The following is a 20,271-nucleotide window of genomic DNA, read 5'->3' as shown; positions in this document are numbered from 1 at the left end:
GGTGGGTCTGACCCTCAGCCCCTGACCCCCCCTTTTACCTTTGGCACGCCCTTGTGAAACAATTTTTAACCCCTTGAGTGCCACATCCACGTGGCTCACATGTTTCATCCGGCTGAGGATCACCGTGGGAGACCAGCTAGCTATCCGAACAGGTCGGATCCGATGAGGTCGGATCGGGCTTCAACACTGCTCAAACTCATCATGATCTGATGCGCTTCTCATCTAACCTATCTATCCTGACACTCTCCCTCTTCATCCATCTCGTATTGATCCTCTACGCTCACCATGTCGATTCTCATCCTGAGCAATTTGGTGGACTCAAATACACCGATGTAGATTGGAGGGTCGTCATTGACGGTGCGAGGCTGATAGTCAATGGAGGGAGAAGGAGGGGGAGGAGCGTAGACGATGGTGACCCAGCAAGAGCACAGGGATGGATAGTTGATGCTCTGAATCTCAAGATCGGGGAGTGAGTCGACTTTTTTTTTGGGTTTTGAGGGTGACCTCCTTCATGTCCTCTTGCTCATGCTCGAGGTTTCTCGGCAGTCCGTACGCTCGACAGACGTTCCGATACACTCCACTGCTACCTCTTGTTCTATCGCCAGCTCTGATACATCCTCTCCTGGGAAAGGCGTTCCTGACACTTTTGTCGTTGTCAATTCCCGTCGTACTGCTCTCTCGACCATCCCACTGTCGTCCAAGCAAGGGCCTAGTCCATGCACTGTGGACGCTCAACCCACTAGTCGTGAACATCACCACACGAGGATCTCCAGAAGCAATCATCGTCCTCTTAGTCATCTGTACCGTTTCGGCGCTTGTGCAGAACAGTGTCACCACATTTAAACAGCGAGAGAACCCCTCGTCACGCTGGGAAAAGGTCGCTGCGCTGCTTTACGCCAGCTCTATTAGCTGGAAGATCTACCCTGTCATCTATGCTCCGGCCATTTGGGCACATCTCGCCAAGAGGCATCGAGGATGGTTCGCCTCAGAGATCTGGCTCTTTGGAACGTGGACATTGTTCAGCATGCTGGTGATCAATCTGCCTCTATGGTCTATGTGAGCTACCTCTCGTTCTTTCGTAGTGAAAGATAGCTCATCATTCGTTCGCATTCAGCTGGGGTCAGCCGTTTCTCGACCAGACTTTTCTGTATCACTTATCAAGACTCGACCATAGACACAACTTTTCCCCATACTACTATCCCATCTATCTGTCCATTTCAGAATCGAGCATGTCTACCCCAACTTCTTCCTCCATACTGTCCGCCCTCTCGGCATTCTCACAACATCCGCTCGCTTCGTTTGTACCGCAGATGGGTCTGGCCACGTTCATCGGTCTCTATCTTACTCAGAAGACAAGTCTGGAGTTCGCAATCTTCCTACAGACCGTGACATTCATAGCATTCAACAAAGTTTGCACGTCCCAGGTGAGCCCCAATCCTAGCTCTAAAGCTAGGCGAACGGCGATGACCTTATTCATAAATCATGCAGTACTTTACATGGTTTATCCCGCTTCTGCCATCCGTCATACCCCATCTTCGTTTGAGCGCCAGACGCACGGCTGTCCTTCTCAGCGCTTGGGTCGGTGGACAGGCTTTATGGCTATCCACGGCGTATAGACTCGAATTCCTCGCTCAAAGTGTCCATCTCCAATTGTGGGCGAGTGGTTTAGTGTTCTTCATGATCAACGTCTGGATCATTGGCAGCTTGGTCGATTCTTGGGCCGAAGCTGATACACGCCATGTGGAGCCAAAGCAGCCAAAAGGCTGAAGCAGAGTCGAGCGGGCTGGCTCGACAGGTATAATCAATGTACATGAATGATATATGGATCTCAAGTGGGGCGGCGGTTATCGCAGGCAAATGCCGATTTCAACAGGTTGGCTGACTATCTCCCTGCGCTATGGGATGACTGACTACTCATGCTGATCGTATTTGGAATTGGATCGGATCATCCTTCCCCGGTTGGTGCTCATCTTACGGATGAAGATACCTGATCCGAGCCGGAACGGATCCTGAAACAGCCATCCTTGCTTATCAAAGTGGTAAGCTGGACAGCTTCGATTAGAGCGCTCGACGAAACAACAGCATCATCTACAAGCTCAAAGGATGTTCACAGCCTCTATCTTGTTCCCAAGCGTCTCAATCCCCCACGCTCGATCTTCCCAGCCCGCCTGGATATGCACTGAGTGTAAAGGTGCCAGTTGATCCAACTCATCGCCCATCCCATGCCATGCCATCCTGTGACCGCTCATCCCTTGAAGCGTGCTGTGATTCCAACGGATAGTACTCGTTCTCAATCTAGTCGACTTCAGATAGGCGCTGCGCAGCACTCATCCAAGATGTTTCCTCATACCCCCTTGCAACGTAATGACCCCTTGTTGCATACTAGCTCGATCCTCCTTTGACTTACCCTCTCTCTCTTTCTCTCTCCTTTGTCTTCGTGGACTATGGACCTACTTGGGGGCAGTGTAGAATGCGCTAGATTGTCTGGCTCCACAAAGCAGGACATGCACCGTAGACCGCCGCGGACGCCTTGATGTAGAGGGTGTCAAAAAGGTATATAAGGCTGTCATTTATCTGTGCATCGTCTTTCTCTACATATCACTTGGTCTCTCGCACTTGAACATTCCTGCATTTCTTAACAGTTTATCTCTACAAGCGCATATCTTACCTTTCAACATGGCTGATTACTCCAAGTTGCCTCAACTCCCCGAGGGTGCTAGTGAGTCTTGCTCCTGGCCGGTACCAGTGTGACGACTTGGGATCCTCCCCCACAGAAGCTTAGCAGCTGACGACTGCTTACCTGCCTGCCTGCCTGCTTACTGGTCTCTCCTCCCCTTCACCATACTCATCTGTAATCCATGCCATGTCCTCCCACACTCTGATCTGTCTTCGCATCCTATTCGTTACACCGAAAACCCCGCGTTCTCCGCCTCACTCAGCTTTCAATACCGAGACCAACCAAGTCGTCGATGCCAACGGACAGCCCGTCACCGGATGGGAAGATGTCAAATCTGCTAAAGAGTGTGAGTAGCCTCGTCCATGACTCTCAATCGTGGTCTGGACAGTTGCTGATCCCTTCCATCAATTAGTCGATGAAGCCAAAGCTGCCCAGTCTTCCGACGCCCAATTTCATTCGATCAACCGAGCTTGAACAGACTTGACGAGGTCGATTCGTACTCGATCCGATGGGCGAGCCCAAGGTTTTCTGCTGTATTCTTTACGTTCTCGACTTTTGACTGAACGGAGATGGAGAAGAGGAGGAGGGGGAAGTGTCTCGAGTCTTCACGCTGACGAGCGTGTATGGTAGGCTCGTGGACGAAGGCTGGAGAGGGGTCCATTCGAGTGGAAGATGGGAGGCGCAGCGCTTGTCTTGAAATGGACATTTTTGCCAATCTTATCTTTTGCTCGATACCCATCTCCTCTGCTGAGAGAACATGCATGTGAAATGCGGATGAGAACTCGAGCGAAAGAGGAGCTGGTAAAATTAGCGCATCTGGTTCGGAGGTTCAGTCAGTAAAGACGGTTTGAGCTACCATGGGCCAAGACTGCGCTGGTTAATGCTACTGTTGATGCATGCCAGAGGGTTAGGAGGTATTTGACCTTGAACCATATTTCACATTACTTCTAGCGATCAACCATGGTTTGACGCTTATGACTTTTGACCGTAGAGATCCTCCTTGCTGTTGATACCTGTGGGGTATAGGGTCAGCAAGGGTTGCGGCCAGGGGGAACAAGAGGAAGGGCAGCACAGCACGGAAAAGAACTTCTGGTAGGTTTGGGGTTTGAGGGATCATGAAGTGAAGCCGCTTGTTCTGCTCAGGATGCGAGGATCCTCGAGGGTCTCCCGACCAACGCTCGCTCGCTCGCTCACTTACCCAATTCCTCAAGCAAAGGTTTCAACTCGTCCAAATACTGCTGATACTGTCCCTTGTTCTCAACCTTGACCGAAAGACCTTCCAGAATTCTGACGGCCGTAGCGTAATCGTTAACCTTTCTGGCACATTTCAAAGCGGCTTGGATGACTTCGACTGTAGGGACGAGATCGTATGCGAAACAGTTGTTCAATCCTCGTTGAAGTTCAAACAGGTCATTGCATGATTCAAAAAAACCTGCGTATCGTGCGTTGAACTGCTCGAACGATTCCGTTTCATGTGGGTGAGAGCCAGATCCAGAGGCGAATCGGACGGCTGAGAGAGCAATAGACGAGCGTCAGCGAGCGAAGTTCATGTTCGCGAGGCTAGAAGTCCGTCGAGGAAAGCTTGCCAGGAAGAGTATGCAAAGTCTTCGTTGGACAGAGATAGCTTGGTAGGGTGACCCTCTCCTGGTCCACCATGTGCTCTTGTCCGCACATAGAAGCTTGTTCCATAGACATGTCACTCACTCATCAGTCTAGTCGCTACCGGTCCGACATGTCTCGCAGATACGACCGGAGCCCTTGAACGGAGGACTACTCGAGCGAGGGAAGGCAGCATCGGAGTGGGGATGGTCGAGAAGTCACAAGAAGGGGAAAAGGAAGAGGAGAAGAGACTATTTGAGGCAAGAAGTGAGAAAGACCCTTGATGAGGCCAGTAAAGCAGTAGCAGCAGCCTGAGCGATATCGAATCTCCCAAAAAACTGGGTCACTGAAGATGGCAGGAGGAAAGGAAAGGGATGAGAAGCGGGTCATTGGGATAAAATCGGAGAAAATAGGACGCATTGGCAATTATCTGGCTCAGCAGTAGTGTTTTCATGGGCGCCAGGCAGGATAGGATATTAACAGATTCCAAGACGATTCAGCCGTGCTTGGCTCAGCAACTTGCCCAGCAGTGGTCTCCTTGTGATGAAAGGAGCAGAACATGTCACATAGCTCTCATCGCATTCTTGCTCGTGAGGCGTAAAATTCATGAATGCTTTTACCTTCGTCTCTAGCCCGCTCGATCCGCCACGCATTCTATGCCCTTACTATTGCCCGACACATACTCGCTCCACCCTTACATATCCTCCATGCTCCATTGATTGCTCTCATAAGTCCGCCTTGCGGCAGCATTTTGATACTGGAAGAATTTCTTTTCGAATCCATTGCTACGATCTATACGCGGATAAGCTTGGTAAAGGTCGAGCCACGACAGGTAGACGTTTCAAACTCACCTACACCGTCCCATCTGAACCCTGGAGCTATATTAAATCGGTTGGGGATCATTGAGAATTGACACTTTGGTCTCCTAGGACCTTTTTGCTTCTTCTTCTTTTTCTATAGGGATCATTGAGCGTCAGCTTAGGTCCCATCTAAAGAGGCTCTACTCTCACAGTTAAGAACTCTGAGGCTGGATCATTCCATCGCTCTACTTCTTTCAACTCCTTGTTCATTTTGGCATCGTCCGCGAACCTGTCACCGCTTCTTCAGCTGTGATCGCATGGGTTTTCAAGCAATGTGGAATCCTCACCTCGAGACATCCTTGTCCCTCATCTCCAACTCTTCTCTCGCCCTCTCTTCCCTCTCCTTCCTCTGTGTCATACCTTTTGTCCATTCCTCTTTCTCCCTCTCTTTCCTCTTCTCCTCTTCGACTCTCTTTTTCTCCTCTTCCTTGAGTTTCTCCACGTCTATGATCCGACCAGAAGCATCACGATGAATGGTTTGAGTCGGGTCCGGTCGAGCTCCAGCACCTGAGCTGCTCTCCCCAGGCTTCTCGTCGATGGGTGAAGGCGATCTCTCAGCAGCCTGAAGCGCTTCTTCCTCTTCTCTGAGTTGGGCTGCTGTCCTTAATCCTCCACGACGTTTGGTCATCTGAACGGCGGGTAATGCAGCTGCAGCAGTCGCTGTGCCAGGTTCATCCATCGGTTCCTGTTTGACTTCTGTCATTGAATCGTCACCAGAAGTCCCATTCGTACGCGAAGGTCCAGCGACAGGTATCGTTGACGCTCCAACCGTAGCCCATTGATTCTTCGACTTTTTAAATGTAGCAATGTCTTTACCAAGGACTACAGGTAAGAGTCAGCTAGGCTCGCGAACCCCGTCAAGATGTACAAAGTATGTAACGTCACTCACCCGGCGCATCCTCCCCATCGAAATCAATCTCATCATCATCTCTAGTCCGCCATTCATCCTCATCTCTTATCCCTAAACCTGAAGCCACGATTGCGCCGCTGCTGCTTTCGCCTGGTCGAACGGACGATCCTCCGATATAATCTTCATTCTTGATCTTCTTCCTCTTCTTCTTGACACTGGGATCCGTTGAGCGAGCAAGAATCGCATCAGCTTTCGGCCCAGACATGTACCTTGAAGCGAGGTACGTCTTGAGGTCGGACATGCTGTCGTGTACGCACAAAGGGTGATGCAAGAACCTTCCTTCGAGTGTGAGCTTTTGGTGATTTGGGTGGCAAATTGAAAGCTCCTTAAAATTTGATTCCGTCCCTCCCTCTCTCGTGCCCCTTCCTTGGATCAAAAATGGGAAGTTGCTGCTGTTATAGGTTGATCATGTGTGAAGCTCTCTCTTGAGCATTTTTGATTTGAAGCATACCCACCTCCCGGCCTCACCTTCTGGTCATCGTCGTCTCGGCTTTCGTCCCGGCCCAGGAAAGACAGGAGAAACAGGTCACGATCACGCCGCCCGTACCCACACCATCCTGGACCACCTGTCTCCGCGCTTTGCAAGGCATTGAAGCTGTATCCCCCTTGAGGTCTGCATTCCGACGCGAATTTCACTTCGTACTTCCACCTCAGCCATGCCCAGCAGCTCCATACATCCTTTACCTGTGAACCCAACCACTGGCCAACAACCTCTGGCGAGTTTAGGGGGCGTCAGAGTTTCGTCAACTTCCGGAAATGTCGCCAGCGGATCCGTCGGAGGTGTCAGTCGAGACACTTTGAAGGGTCTTCAGGATGTCGTATGGTCTGATGACGAGGTGAGTAGAAACGATCAACGGAGAAACCTCGAGGTCAGAATGGATCTGAGAGGTCATAACGGAGGAGATCACTTTCCAAGGTCGGAGCTGTCTTTCCGAAAGCTGCCTCTTCCGACCCGTCGCGAGAATCGTTGCTGATATATCGATCCCTTAAGGACGACCCGGACTGTCTGCTCTGTGCAGAGCCGCTGGATCTTTCAGATTTGAACTTCAAACCATGTCAATGTGGTATGCAGGTGAGTTGGACCGTTCGCCATGCATGCCATGCATGCGTGTGTTCCTTATTCGTACTGATCCTCATCTTTCATGTTCAGATCTGTCAGTTTTGTTACAACAAACTGCTGGGATCCGATGCTCGTTGTCCAGGCTGTAGGAGACCATATGATGCCAAGGCGGTCGTCTTTCAGCCCGTCGACTGGGACGAGTGAGTTTTGCACCTTTCGTGACAATCGTGCTCATACCTTGTGCTCAGGGTCAAACGGGCAAAAGAGAAGAAGACCCGGAGAGCCAAGACGATCAAGCAGTTGACGAGTATGGGCCGAAGGCATTTACTCAACGTCAGAATAGTCATGAAGAACACAGTGTATGTCGTCGGCATGAAATTACCAGCGCCGGGCGATGAGGTGAGTTCAGCTTATCACCTGATCAAGTAGACTTTCGAATTGATGCTCTCCAGTCTATACCGATATTGCGTTCAGGCGACTACTTTGGTCAATATGGCAAAATCAGTCGGATATACCTTCGTGATCGGACGACACTCTCCTCTACAGCCGTGCATACCCTGACACCCGATGACCCATCCACATCGACAGGCATATACATTGTCTACGTCAGGCGAGAAGACGCGGCGAGAGCTATATCAGCTCTGGATGGAATAGCCGCTCCGCAAGGACCGCCAGGACGCACATTGAAAGCCACCTATGCGACTTGTCGGTACTGCGACGCCTTTCTCAAAGGTCAGAAGTGTGACAATCCTTCTTGCCAAAATCTGCACGAGTGGGGAGGTGACAGTGATTGCTTTACAAAGGATGACATGGAGATCGCGTAGGTGTTTGGTCTGATCTCAGTGATAAACGCTGACGCTTGCTTTTCAGTCTCACTCGGCCGGCAGAGTATGATGCCAGACAACAGGAAGCTCGAGCTAGAGCATCGTCATTAAGTAAAACAGCGCCAATCTCGAAACCAGCAACGTTGGAGGATGTCATCGGTGGTGAGGCCGGATTGCGCATTGGCCTGATTATGTACTGACTACTGTCAGCCTCTGGTCTGCCGAATTCTGCAGGATGGGCGAAAGGCGCGGTGGCTCGGCCCGTCGCGAATGGCAAAATGACCGCTGCTGCTCCTATTGGCTCTTCTCGTCCCGTCAAAACGCCTTCTGTCGCTTTATCACTCAATAACAATGCCGCTTTTCCTCTCCCCACACCGTCACCTGTCAATCCTGCTCCGAAAGATAAACGGAGCAAAGCGTCTTCCACCAAGATGGCCCGCGGCAAGAGTTCAGATTCTACGCAATCTGGGAACACGAGCAGCGCTCACACGTCGCCAAAGAGGAAGAACCTCCCTCTAGCTCCGACAGCTTTGACCAATCAAATCACTCCGATACCACTCCCCAACTCCAAAGCTGGACCACCGCCTGGTCTGCTTAGACCAGCTCTGGATACCCAAGGCGATTCCCAGCTCCCGGACGATTTACAGGATGGTTCTGTTTCGGCAGAGTCAGAAGCTGGACCGTCGTCTAGTAGTCCAGCACCTCAGACACCGTCACGTCTCACAGATGGTCCACCACTACCGCCCCCACTTACTTCCGATCCCATCTGCATTCATTCGCCATACGAGGAACCTCGGATGTTTCCGTTTCCCGCTTCGGACCCGGCATTCGAATTCGTTCTCAGCATCGACGAAGAGACACAACGACAGGCTCAGGAATTCGATTACACCCCATCAGCTTTTGGCAAGACTCTCTTTGGTCTGGCTCAACTTGGAATTCTAGCTCCGGACGTGTTAGATCCTTCACCACCGCCGAGAACCGAGATCAATGGTGTCTCTGGACTTTTCTCACCATTCGATGCTTCGTCAGAAGTCATTCCCGAAGCTCTGGCGGGACCGTCCAACTCACATTCTGAGGAGCCGGCTGAAGGGAAACGCACAACATCCCGATTCGACTTTGCCCGGCCTTCCAGTCGACCCTCGATATCGAGGGATCAGAGTCCATTCGCTCTCCGTATGGGAACGGATGACCGGCCTGGAGAAGCGAGCATGTGGGGCAAAGGCAGTCTGTCCAGTGTCGGGGAGAGTCATAGACCTCACCATGGTCTGGGTCCACAAATGACAGGGACGAGCAACGCGCCGAGCTCGGGGTACGGAGGATTCGGAGATCCCGATGGAGCTTGGGGATCTGGACCGGGATCAGGTCGAGGCGGAGCCAATTTGGCTTTCGATCCTCGATGGCAGGGTCCTTCTCAGCAGCAGCAGCACCACCACCACCACCAACAGCAGCAGCAGCCGCAGCAACACGCTCAAGGTCGATCACATCGAGAACACGAGTTCAGTAATGGCATGCTGCCGAACCTTGGGATCGCGAGAAAGTTCGATAGCAATGTGCAAGAGCAGCAGCCTCAGGGACATCAACACTTCGCACAAAGTGTTGAAGATGCTTACCTGACTCATGGCCGAAGACAGATGGCTTCGACGAACCATCATGGTCAACCGAGTGCCCAATCGCCAGTTCATGCTTTTGGTGGGAATCACACGCATGAGCGTATGATGCAGCAGCAGCAGCAAACACAAGGGCAATACAGTCAACGAGCCCAGTCTCCAACTCCTCTAGGACATGGTGAGGCGATCACTCTAACAGCATGCGCACAAAACTGACACGCGCTTCATCAGGCTATCGACGCTACTGATAGTCTAGCCAGGTGCTCTGTTGACTCTATATAGCCCGAATAGATCCCTGCGCGTCTTGATCCCCCTCTTCTTGCCCCTCTCTCTACCCATATGCGTGCATGCCAACTCGTCTGTAGGTGCGGTCTCTTGCGGAACCTTTGAATGCAGCGGGCAGTGGTGTGTGGACCGTGTTGCTTGAGCTGGGGAGTGTTGTTGTGTCTAAATCTGGCTTCGACCTCGCTGTTATGCGCGCCTCGATGTTGCATCGTTCACAGAGCCCTCTGCGCAAGAACGCCAAACGACTGCCTCTGAGATTGTTTTGAAAGGTGCTTCTAATCACTTTCCTTTAGTCCAGCAATCACGATGGCCGTGACTAGTCCTGCGTCATGACTGATACTGGGTAGCAACGTCAATGTCAGAGTCGGCGGGTACAGATTTGATTCGAGGTATTGCCTAGAAACCGAGGGAGCGAGGATATGGACGGAACTAGCAGGATGGAGGGAAAGGAGAGGTGCTCCATTTGGTCCGTGACTCAACGAGTAAGATTTAAGCGATAAACCAGAATCAGGCCGATGTGTTCCCGACAAAGCTTTATGAGCAGCTTCTTTGACCGCCCACCTATTGTAAGGAACGCGTCAGATCCCATTACCAAGACGACGACGAACGACGGTACACTGGACTCGCCTGGAACTGAGGAACCGGAGTTGATCTGCATCACCCCTTGCCTTGCTCTTCCAAGCGTCCAACTCTGCACTGGAGCAAATCTTCTTCACGAATGCATCCGCTCCTCGTCTCCGAATCACCTCTTGGATCCTAGGCAATGACACAATGTCTATGCCCACTCCCAGGACGGTCGATAAGCCTTGCATCGAAAGGACAGGATTAGGATGTCTGAACAATTACATTCTAACAATGATCATCCATAGATTTTCGGGGACTTCGGCGATGACGTAGTTTGTTTGGAATGCATCTCGGAGAATGGTTACCAAGTGGTACCGTCGAGATATACACCGAGATCACAGGAGCAAGGGCAGGGGAAGGGAAGGGAAGAAGGGGAAGTTAGCCTATACGATGCGTCGGGGAAGGGACTCAGATTCCAAAACACTCTCGATCATCGAGATTTGCCCGAGACGTGGATGACCACGTTGGTGACCTCGGTACCGAGTGGGGATCATACAATATTATAAAAGGACCAGACTCCCCCCCTTTTGGTCCTTGTGGACACGCCTTGAAGTCGACGACACAGAAAATTAGCCAGCCCAAGACTTGCCGACTCGCCAAGGCTCCTGACATCATCCCATAATTACCAACGCACACCCACCCTTGCCATGCCGCCGAATCATGTCCTCATCATGGGAGCTGGGATCGGTGGACCAGCTCTCGCTTTGTCACTCGCCAGGCAAGGTATCAGAGCGACTGTCTTTGAGATCCGTCCCAGTCCTCAACAGAGCGGTGGATCCATCACGCTTGCGGCGAACGCTTTGAGTGCGCTGTCGGTCTGTGGCGGTCAGGAGATCTATCCAAAAGTCAAAGCCTTGGGATACGTCTATGAGCGCATGGGAATGAACGACGATTCGGGGTACTTTTACGGAACTCTTCAGGTTGGAGACGAGAAGAAGGACGGATTTGCAGCCGTTAGGATCATGCGAACTGAGCTGCACAAGCTTCTACTGGAAGAGTGCAAGGCTCGAGGCGTGGAGACCCTATTCGGGAAGAAGGCAAAAGAAATCAAGCAGGATTCAAAGGGAGTCAACGTGGAATTTGAAGATGGAACACAAGTGAACGGTAAGTTTGAGGGTGATTTCACGGTCCCGGGGGGGGGGGGGGGGTGGGGGGGGGGCGAGTAAACTGCTGACGAGACGGTGGCATAGGAGACATTCTCATCGGTGCAGACGGTATTCACTCGCAAGCTCGTAAACACGTCCTACTGGATAAAGCGCCAATCCCAGAGTTCAGCAAGACCATCGTTGTCAATGGCTTTGTCCCTCGATCAACAGTCATCACTCCTCGACCAGACTACGAGTTTCCAGCGACGATTATCTCTCCTTCCGGCTTTCTCGGTGCCTTTCTAGTCGGGCCCAAAGGTGACAAGGTGGCTTGGGGAGTCAATACAACCGTTACCGCAGACAAAGGTCGCGAGGGATGGGAAGAGTTCAAACGTTCAGGCGAAGCTGCTCGCCTCGCTAGAGAGGATTACGCGAATATCAAGACGGAACCCATCCGATCTCTCTTGGACAATATGGACGAAAAACATGTACAGCTTTGGGTCCCATTCCGCCTTCCCATCTTGCCCGCATGGTCTCGTGGAAGAGTCGGCTTGATCGGCGATGCTGCTCATGCCATGCCACCAAACGGTCAAGGCACAGCTATGGCCTTTGAGGACGCTGCATTCTTGGGTAGACTGCTGGGTGACGAGGAGAACTGGGCTAAAGGTCCGGAAGCGATTTTCAAGCACTTCGAAAAGATCAGAGCGGTTCGTTTGGACGGGGTGAGAAAAATGTCAGCCAAGATGGGCGAGAATTTGAAGAAGAGGTCAGATCCGGAGGGTTGGGGCTGGTGGCTCAAGAAATGGGCCATTTGGGCCTACATCTCAGTCTGGAACCGCGGTACGATCAAGACCAATGGATTCATGGGCTTCGATGTGGCTAAATTGGACGCCAAGGTATCTGCGGCCTGACTATTGACGGAATAGATAAGGCTCGATGTGATTCACAGCCGTGTTGTTGTATATATGATCATGGGATACATAGACTTACATGACGACTGGTCGATGCAAGGCGATATTGGGTTTGATCGTCCTCCTACTAGCTTTGCCCGTTGGTTGAGGAAACGAATTTGGCCAACAGCTCTTCGATCCTCAACTGACTCTCGCGGACTTGTTCGATCTCGTCCTTGAGATTGTGAGATGTTTCATTCCTGCCCTTCGCGTCAGAACTTCCGCCGCCAGAGTCCACGAATGACGGGAAATGACCGAAGAGTCTGGCAAGTGGGCTCTCCTGAATGATCGAGCCGTCCACACGAGGCTGCGGCGGTCGTGCTGTTGACGTTTCCGGCGCTCCCGGGGACCTCGACCGAGCGTAAGATTTTGGAGGTAAACACTCAAAGACTGACAAAAGTTGAGCTTCGGATGAAGGTCCAAGGAATGTACTGTAGGATGATGTCAGCTCTACCACGACCGCTTTCACAGGTATCAATGACGCACTCAAGGAAACCTGGAGAGTGAGAGTGGTCTATTCCACCATACAGGTGAATACGCTTGGACCGGTAAGACCATCTCTCGTATCCTGATATGGCCATCAGGATTGGAAAAGACTGTGGACAGATTATCAGCAGGTATATTCGTCGGGGGGCCTTACGGCAAAAGCACCGGCATCACTCACTGTACATCGGATAGCAAAGACGTTGATGCGATGCAACGTCCGCGGTTTGCATATTCTGCTGAGCGGCGCAAGAAGAACGAAAGCAACCAAATTGATAGGCGGAAGGTACGAAAAGACAAAATCAGATTTCACTCCCTCGACAGTCTTGACTACTCGTTGATAGAGATGCTACCGCGATCGTCAATTCAATATCGCGTTGCAGAGAGCAGAAATGTATCTGACCTCTTCTTGAGCATTCGCGTTGATCTCCGCAAATTGGTTTGACAAGATGGAGATCAGGATAGTGATGAGAAGAGTGTTACATAGGGCCCTGAGTCATGTTGAATGGAGGCATAAACCATCTCGCGAGCTGACTTACGCGTATGAGATGAGAATGATGGGACCAAACAAGGGATGGAATGACTCAGACGCGCTAAAGCCTACATATACCTCATGAGTATACGGTCCGTGTGGAATCGAGTTGTACGCCTCACCGAGGTATGAAGATCCAAACTGAGCGTGGCGGTGGAATCAGCGACGCTTTGTGTTGCTGAGACAAGCACTCTCACCCAAATCTGTCTGCCGGATCATCAGCGTCTATCCTAATCATGCTGATCGAGAGCCCACACTCACAGCATGAGCCAGGTAATCTGCTTGACGGTCCAAGTCCCTCTGCCAAGGGTCCAGAGACAGAAGCAAATTCCGCTGAAAGCGACGACTGGGACTTGGATGAACGTTGACTCAAGAGTGACGTCCAGAACACTCACTGACGAGCGCCATGAACCCTATAAATCGAGCGATCATCGCTTTGAGCTAGAGACAGATTAGATCTCTCCAATTGCGCCCACCCGCGTTGACTCACCGCGAGTATGACGACGTTGTCCTTGATCAAGAAGAACATGAGCCGCGGGAAGAGGACACATGCGCCGATCGCTAGGATGTCAAATGCCAATTCCGAGCTTTGCGGAGAATGTGAGACAAGGGCAAATATCCGCAGAGCTAGGTACATAACGAATATAGCAATCTAGGGGATGTGAGCACAGGGCACTGGAAACTCAGTGCGACTCACGTATGTCATGTCAAAGGCATTCCACGCCTGGGACACAAGTGTCTCAGCTCAACCTGATGCACCGGGATTCGTACTCACGTTGGCTAAATAAACTGGTCGGGAGGTGGTGAGTGAAATCCATCTCTTACTGGAATCAGAAATGCACACCAGTCCATCCATGTTCTTTCGATGCTGCGAATTCGTCCAGCATGAAGCCGAGGGTATACACAAAGTTGACAATCTCAACGACATTCGGTCGATCCAATCGTTTGACTGCAGAGTCAGCATCTATTGTGTCGACTTTTCAGTTTTTCACTTACAAGCAAGAGTCGTTACAAATAACGCCAGCAGAATAGCGAATTCCAATACCTCGAGCCACTTCCTCCACTTTGGCACCCTGAGTCGATGATGATCCAGCCACCCTGCTCGATGAGGATCATAGATGTACACTTCTGCGAGTTCTTCCAGAACAGGCCCCGAAGCCTGGTCAGTGATCGGGGTGTGTCCTGGACGAGTAGGAGAAGCTGAAGGACCGAAACGAGGCGAACGTGAAGCTGATTGAGATCGACGGTCACGATTCCTTTCAGAAACGTACGAGTCGTCTATCAATTTCGAGGAGTTGTGAGGCGAATAGACAAGGTTGCCGTGATATATCTCGTTCATGAGGTGCTGGATCAAGGATTGGGACAGGAAGTGTTTGGCCTTGGATACGATTGCAAGCTGGAGGAAATGGGATATCAGTGATGCGGTAGTCGGTTTAGCTCGATGTACTGACCTCTAGAGCACTGGTTTTGACATGCTCCAATTCAACCTTCTCGTCTCCGAGAGACTTGATGACTTCACTGGGAGCTCCATCGAACGCTGAGAACGCCATGACCAGCTCCCCGACGTACTCCGCCTCTTCACCGTCATGGAATGTAGCGCGGAGGATCTTCACTGAAGACCATCAGCACAAGTCGATTATTCGGACATCAATGCTTGATCATGGCTGACTCACTCGCTAGAAGCTCGCAAAAATTCGCTCGAGAAGATTGCAGTGGTGCTGCACTGAGATCCGCGGCACAAAGGTTGAGGAATTGGAGTCTAAGGAGAGCATGAGCTATCCGTTCAGCCTGTAGCATTGTTGAGCGCACCTGTTAGTCATGAGAGCGAACAAATTACGTCCTGGAGGTACCAGATCTCGATGTACTGATCGACTCTTGCCAGTCGCACTCTTCCCAGACTCTTCACCATCCGCTCGAGAGACGGACAGAAGCTGGCTCGCAAGGGGTCGTTTGAATCCCTCCCCGGTGATCGGATTATTGACTGAGAGACCAGCATCATCCTCAGTCAGCTCATGTGAGCCATGTACTAATCGATGGACCAGCGGTCTGACCAGAGTGTAGTTGATAGGTGGGGAGTTTAGCTGGTCCCAAGACAGGGCGGTATCGATGGACTGAGTTATAGTTTCCTGAAGCTCGTGAATGAGGCCAAACACTGTCGTTTCCTCCGTCACTCTGTCATCTCTTCTGATGCTGGTCTCGCCCATCCTAGATCGATGTGTCACGTCGTGAAGCAGAGCAAGACGCGCTACTCATACGATCTGCTAATAATTATCAGCATTTCAGCTCCTCCAACAATGCCGAGCCTCGGAGGTCCTCCCCACGTGCTTTGTGGAATCGGAACTCAATGACGATTGAATTCACTTTCTGTCAAGTGGAAGAGACTTGGATTTGCTCAGGCTTTACAACCGTTCATAGACTTGCAGAGTGTCTGAGAGTCTCGATTCAAGTCTGTGTCTCGCGCCTATGGCTTGCGACCGCTCTTGAACCCCCGAGCACCATTGTCCAAGCCGCCCTTCCCAGCGCCAAGGTTAGAACCCCTGGAGGCTTGAGATCTATTTGCATCTACTTTTCTCGAACCCTCATCTCGCATTCAACATGTACCAGGGGTCAGCCTACGCTTCTCCCCCCTCCGGCTACACTTCACCTCCTCCTCCCAATGATTCGTATCGACGTGCCCCAATCTCTGTCGCTTCGAGGCAGCCCTACACCTTTTCTCCGCCTCCACCCTCGTCCAATGGGTATTCGTCACCGCGCTACTCTTCTCAAGCTGCTCAATCTCCCCAAATGCAGGCTCAGAGACAGATGGCCTTCCCAACTCCACCAGGAGCTGGAGGATCGTATCCTCAGCAGCCCGCTCAACTTCCCCCCGCACGACACAAGGGGACCCTTGCGCCTGGTCAGATAGTCGTCATTGGAGATTCTTCCGTCCGGATAGAAAAGTACCTCTCGGAGGGTGGATATGCCCATGTCTATCTGACAAGCTCGGACAAGCCGATATATCCGCCTGTCAAGTCTGGATCTCGGGACTCGCGAGACAGCAGAGGATACACTCAACAGTGTTTGAAAAGGATAGCGTTCCAAGATGAGAAGTACTGGATTGAGGTCAAGAAGGAGATTGAAGTCATGGTGAGTCTAGTTGCTAAAAGTCACTCTCAGGATACTTAGACCACTCGCAGAAAGCTTTGCCGGTCAACCCTTATCTTGTCCAGTATCTCGGTTCAGCACACAAGGATCTGCCTGATGGAACTCACGAGGTTTTCATCTTGATGGAATTTGCAGCGGGTGAGCAGAGATACAAGGGATGAAATTAACCGACTTATAGGCGGAGGAATTATTGACCTGCTGAACAGAAGGCTGAGGGATAGATTGAAGGAAATCGAGATCCTCAACATCTTTACGGACGTCTGCGAGGTAGGCAAAAGGTGTGGGTCGCCGATCTGACGCGGTCCTCAGGCAGTCGCAGCCATGCACGCTTTACCCAAGCCACTAGTACACCGTGATCTCAAGGTGTGTCTGCTACTCCTCGGCCAAGCTTACGGTGGATCAGATTGAAAATGTCTTGGCTGCACCCTCCTCCAGTCCACCGCTACCGCAGCGACCTTCTCCATTTACGTTCAAGTTGTGTGATTTTGGATCTACAACGTATCCTGCCTCTCGTCCCCCGACCTCAAAGATCGAAGCCGACGCCCTTGCCATGGACCTTGACGCTCACACCACTTTGCAATATCGTAGTCCTGAGATGGTGGAACCGATGCTCGGATACGCTGTCGGATTACCGAGCGGTGAGCGAGATCAGGACGCAAGAGATGTGAATACTCACCCTGGGTTAGACGTGTGGGCTCTGGGAGTCTTGCTTTACAAGTTGTGCTACTATACGACGCCATTCGAGGATCATGGCACGTTGGCGATCGTCAACGCCAAGTATACATTTCCTCAATACCCTGTGTATTCACCAAAAGTCCAACACCTGATTGGTCAGTGTTCCTCACCGGATTATACTGATCTCTGTTCAGCGTCAATGTTGGTCGAACAGCCAAGTCGACGGCCGACAGTATTTGAGGTACTCCGAGTCGCCCATGACATGAGTGGTACTCGGCCATACGTAGATTATGCAAGTCTCCCCGAGGTCATCCTGAGCTGATGATCCCTAGCCTATTCCATCCAGATCTATCCCTGGCGCACCTCAAACTCGTTCGCCTGTCCAGTCTGAATCGAATTCTGCAAACCTACTAGACTTCACTTCACCGTCCGAGACAGCTTCTCAACCGACGCAACCTAGCCTCATGCCCAATATACAACCGCAAAGGAGAGGGAGACCCACGAAAGAGCCTAGTCAAAATCAGATTCAGACTATTGGCGCACTTCCCAGACCACCGGCAATGTCGCCGTACCCCTCCACAAGCTTCACGCCACCTTTGCCACAAGCTCAGAGTCCCGCGGTCGTCGCGGAGCCTCAGTACTCTGTCAATAAGGTCCAAGTGACTGGCGAGCGCGATGCTCTAAACCCGTCGGCTAGGAGAGTTGACGCCTTTGGAATGCCTGCCAGTCTCCAGCCGTCTAAAGCCGGGTCCGGGTTCAGCGATTCATTCGGCTCGCTGAAGTCGCCATTGCAGGACTCGAAATCCGGCTCAAGTAGACTCGGATTTGGAGACTCGTTCTCCTCTAGCAAAACATCCCCCACAGCATCGTTCCCAGTGACGTTCGGAGCACCCCGTACCGCCTCGCCACCAAGGGTGTCCAACTTGAGCCGATCACCTAACTCTGCGGCACCGACCGATGGTGGCGAGGCGAATTTCGATACGAGATTCCCGTCAATCGAGAGTCTAGAAGCTGCGGAACCGTTGATCGGCGGCGATTCTACGCGACAGTCTTCGAACCTCATCTCGCCACTTGAGGAGACTCCTCGACCGAGCTCTTTCAGAAAACCGTCAATGATAGGCAATATGACTGGTGGAGATCTCTCGCCCGCACAGAGAAACCATCGGCAGGAGGGCGCAGCGCCACAGCCTCGATCCACTCATGTGACTGGAACAGCCTTTGCGTACGAAGATCTTCTCTCGCCGTCCGTTGACGCACAGAATACCTGGGGCATGGGCGAGTCAAACGTGGAGGGTTATGCGTCCCTATCTGGCGATGATACTCAGAGACCAGGCAAAGAACCGGTCTCCTCCACCTCTTCGCCCGAGGATCTGATGACGGGAGACGGCGACACGATGGGCGGATCATCGATGCGGCCCTTGCTGATCTCGCGAGCGTCTTCAACATTCCACATGAGGGATAATGCGCCCGAAGGCCAAACGAGCCGGAATGTGGCAGCGATGAACTCGACTTCGGTTCAAGCAAATGTCGGCTCTATGGATGATGTAAATCGGGTGAACTCATCTGACGATGAGGCCGGTCCAGAGAGTGCATCGGCCCAACGATGGCAGCGATTCCCGTCATCTGAGCGTGTACCGCTGCGACAGCCGTCTCAGGTCGAAGAGTCGGATCAGAGACCAGCAGCCCTGGAGAGGCGAGGCTCTTCCCCTAGTAAGACTCAACAGCAGTCTTCGCCGATCGAGCCCCACGCGGGTGCCTTCAGCCCCAGCAGCAGGCCACATCCCAATCCAATGATGCCGGGCCAAAGAGAGACTAATACCGGAGGTCCTACACCATCGACATCTGACTCTCGACCGGCTCAATCGAGGGAAGGATCGATCACGAGTATGGTTTCCAGATTCGAGACGATGAATGGCAAGCCTCCTGGGCTTTCACCAGTCAAGCAGAAACCTACAATCTCAACCAGTGCCAGCCAAGCTCCAAGACCACAAGTGGCTGCCAAGCCTCAGGCCCTGAGACAGTATTCTGGGTCATTCTCAAAGTCTTCTGGGTCACCTATGACTGCAGAGGCGCTATCTCCCACCTCACCAAAGGTAAAACCACCAAAGCCAATGACAAAACCCGATCTTGGGCGTTCCGCCTCCGTGACTGCGACTCAGAAATCCCCACCAGCAGCAATCAAGGAGAAGCCGGCGACCAAGCCTAAGCCCGTGGTGGCGACGAAACCAACCTCGCAGAAAGTCGACGAGTCTCAAGCACAACAGAATTTGGTGCCGGTCGAGGAGAAGACGCCGGAAAGTTCATCACAGGGACAAGGTCCTATTCAGGAGCCATCTCAGAACGGACGAGGCAGTCCGGAGAAACGGCAATCGGTCAATTCTTTGATTGCCAAGTGGAATCAACAGAAAATCTAGCCAAATGACCCTGTACAGGAGATTTGGACGAGCATTTTCGTCCGGTCTCGCTGTGTGGCCCCGTGTAATGATCATACATAGTGCATAAAATCTACTGGTGTTGAGAGAACGTGGTTCGACGCGTCTGCTCCACTCGGATGACAACCTCTTAACACGACCAATCGTGCACATCCCTTTCATCCTCCTCAGCCCATCCCTCCTCCGTATCGAAATCCTCACAACCTCTCCCATCAGCAAACACCTTCCAGTCTCTCTCTTCCCAGCCTCCTGGAGCGACATTCGACAAGCCAGCTTCAAAGTTTCTCCACCTCCACTTCTCACAAGGTTCTTGCCATGTCCAGATCAGCGGACCACCGACAGCTTTGTTCTTCTCATCCGCTTTGGTCCTTTCAGCAGCCTTCTCAATGGCTTTGAATGCTAAATGAATGTCCTCCATCGCGAGAGAGTCCGGCACGCCGCCGATACCGTGAATCATCTCTTTGAGCAACTTGGCGTCCTCTGCAGAGAGTTTCGGGGGTACACCAGGGCGATGATGGGCTCCA

At 52.0% G+C, this 20,271-nt stretch overlaps 8 protein-coding genes across 8 annotated transcripts; 4 read left to right on the top strand and 4 right to left on the bottom strand.

Annotated features, from left to right (window-relative positions):
- Positions 1-209: 209 nt before the first annotated feature.
- On the top strand, positions 210-1,767 carry BD324DRAFT_575976 (PIG-M-domain-containing protein; the record flags this gene model as incomplete). Its single annotated transcript, XM_022013163.1, has 4 exons — positions 210-469; positions 547-1,056; positions 1,115-1,424; positions 1,489-1,767. 4 exons carry the CDS (start codon positions 210-212, stop codon positions 1,765-1,767), a joined length of 1,359 nt encoding a protein of 452 aa, XP_021873748.1.
- A 1,787-nt stretch (positions 1,768-3,554) lies between these two features.
- On the bottom strand, positions 3,555-4,701 carry BD324DRAFT_615684 (COX5A, subunit VA of cytochrome c oxidase). Its single transcript, XM_022014749.1, has 3 exons — positions 4,382-4,701; positions 3,876-4,187; positions 3,555-3,690 (listed from the first exon to the last, which is right to left on the bottom strand). The coding sequence occupies exons 1-3, from the start codon at positions 4,470-4,472 to the stop codon at positions 3,650-3,652; spliced, it is 444 nt and encodes a 147-aa protein (XP_021873747.1). The 5' UTR covers positions 4,473-4,701; the 3' UTR covers positions 3,555-3,649.
- A 269-nt stretch (positions 4,702-4,970) lies between these two features.
- On the bottom strand, positions 4,971-6,287 carry BD324DRAFT_648577 (Pre-mRNA-splicing factor of RES complex-domain-containing protein; the record flags this gene model as incomplete). The annotated part of the gene is made up of 5 exons (XM_022017860.1): positions 4,971-5,068; positions 5,128-5,230; positions 5,287-5,365; positions 5,424-5,958; positions 6,026-6,287. The coding sequence occupies 5 exons, from the start codon at positions 6,285-6,287 to the stop codon at positions 4,971-4,973; spliced, it is 1,077 nt and encodes a 358-aa protein (XP_021873746.1).
- A 208-nt stretch (positions 6,288-6,495) lies between these two features.
- BD324DRAFT_246136 (hypothetical protein) lies at positions 6,496-9,458 on the top strand. Its single transcript, XM_022012269.1, has 8 exons — positions 6,496-6,882; positions 7,038-7,118; positions 7,197-7,306; positions 7,355-7,505; positions 7,559-7,926; positions 7,977-8,089; positions 8,141-8,961; positions 9,020-9,458. The coding sequence occupies exons 1-8, from the start codon at positions 6,703-6,705 to the stop codon at positions 9,209-9,211; spliced, it is 2,016 nt and encodes a 671-aa protein (XP_021873745.1). The 5' UTR covers positions 6,496-6,702; the 3' UTR covers positions 9,212-9,458.
- A 467-nt stretch (positions 9,459-9,925) lies between these two features.
- Positions 9,926-10,822, bottom strand: BD324DRAFT_246162 (4'-phosphopantetheinyl transferase superfamily). The gene is made up of 2 exons (XM_022012270.1): positions 10,450-10,822; positions 9,926-10,383 (listed from the first exon to the last, which is right to left on the bottom strand). Exons 1-2 carry the CDS (start codon positions 10,632-10,634, stop codon positions 10,098-10,100), a joined length of 471 nt encoding a protein of 156 aa, XP_021873744.1. The 5' UTR covers positions 10,635-10,822; the 3' UTR covers positions 9,926-10,097.
- Positions 10,823-11,093: 271 nt separating this feature from the next.
- BD324DRAFT_648575 (hypothetical protein) lies at positions 11,094-12,442 on the top strand (the record flags this gene model as incomplete). The annotated part of the gene is made up of 2 exons (XM_022017859.1): positions 11,094-11,550; positions 11,637-12,442. 2 exons carry the CDS (start codon positions 11,094-11,096, stop codon positions 12,440-12,442), a joined length of 1,263 nt encoding a protein of 420 aa, XP_021873743.1.
- Positions 12,443-12,549: 107 nt separating this feature from the next.
- BD324DRAFT_615672 (hypothetical protein) lies at positions 12,550-15,755 on the bottom strand. Its single transcript, XM_022014748.1, has 17 exons — positions 15,306-15,755; positions 15,170-15,255; positions 14,948-15,108; positions 14,493-14,892; positions 14,341-14,445; positions 14,272-14,285; positions 14,194-14,220; positions 13,987-14,148; positions 13,892-13,937; positions 13,758-13,842; positions 13,694-13,703; positions 13,619-13,637; positions 13,504-13,564; positions 13,368-13,455; positions 13,146-13,313; positions 12,968-13,077; positions 12,550-12,912 (listed from the first exon to the last, which is right to left on the bottom strand). The coding sequence occupies exons 1-17, from the start codon at positions 15,698-15,700 to the stop codon at positions 12,570-12,572; spliced, it is 2,280 nt and encodes a 759-aa protein (XP_021873742.1). The 5' UTR covers positions 15,701-15,755; the 3' UTR covers positions 12,550-12,569.
- Positions 15,756-16,091: 336 nt separating this feature from the next.
- Positions 16,092-19,729, top strand: BD324DRAFT_648573 (kinase-like domain-containing protein; the record flags this gene model as incomplete). The annotated part of the gene is made up of 8 exons (XM_022017858.1): positions 16,092-16,622; positions 16,673-16,778; positions 16,819-16,907; positions 16,950-17,003; positions 17,044-17,278; positions 17,327-17,470; positions 17,510-17,598; positions 17,648-19,729. The coding sequence occupies 8 exons, from the start codon at positions 16,092-16,094 to the stop codon at positions 19,727-19,729; spliced, it is 3,330 nt and encodes a 1,109-aa protein (XP_021873741.1).
- Between the last annotated feature and the right edge of the window lie 542 nt (positions 19,730-20,271).

The sequence above is a fragment of the Kockovaella imperatae genome (assembly GCF_002102565.1).
Source record: "Kockovaella imperatae strain NRRL Y-17943 chromosome Unknown BD324scaffold_2, whole genome shotgun sequence".
Taxonomy (NCBI): Eukaryota; Fungi; Basidiomycota; class Tremellomycetes; order Tremellales; family Cuniculitremaceae; genus Kockovaella; species Kockovaella imperatae.
Note: the sequence above shows the minus strand (reverse complement) of the source record. Positions and strands in the feature narration are given on the sequence as shown.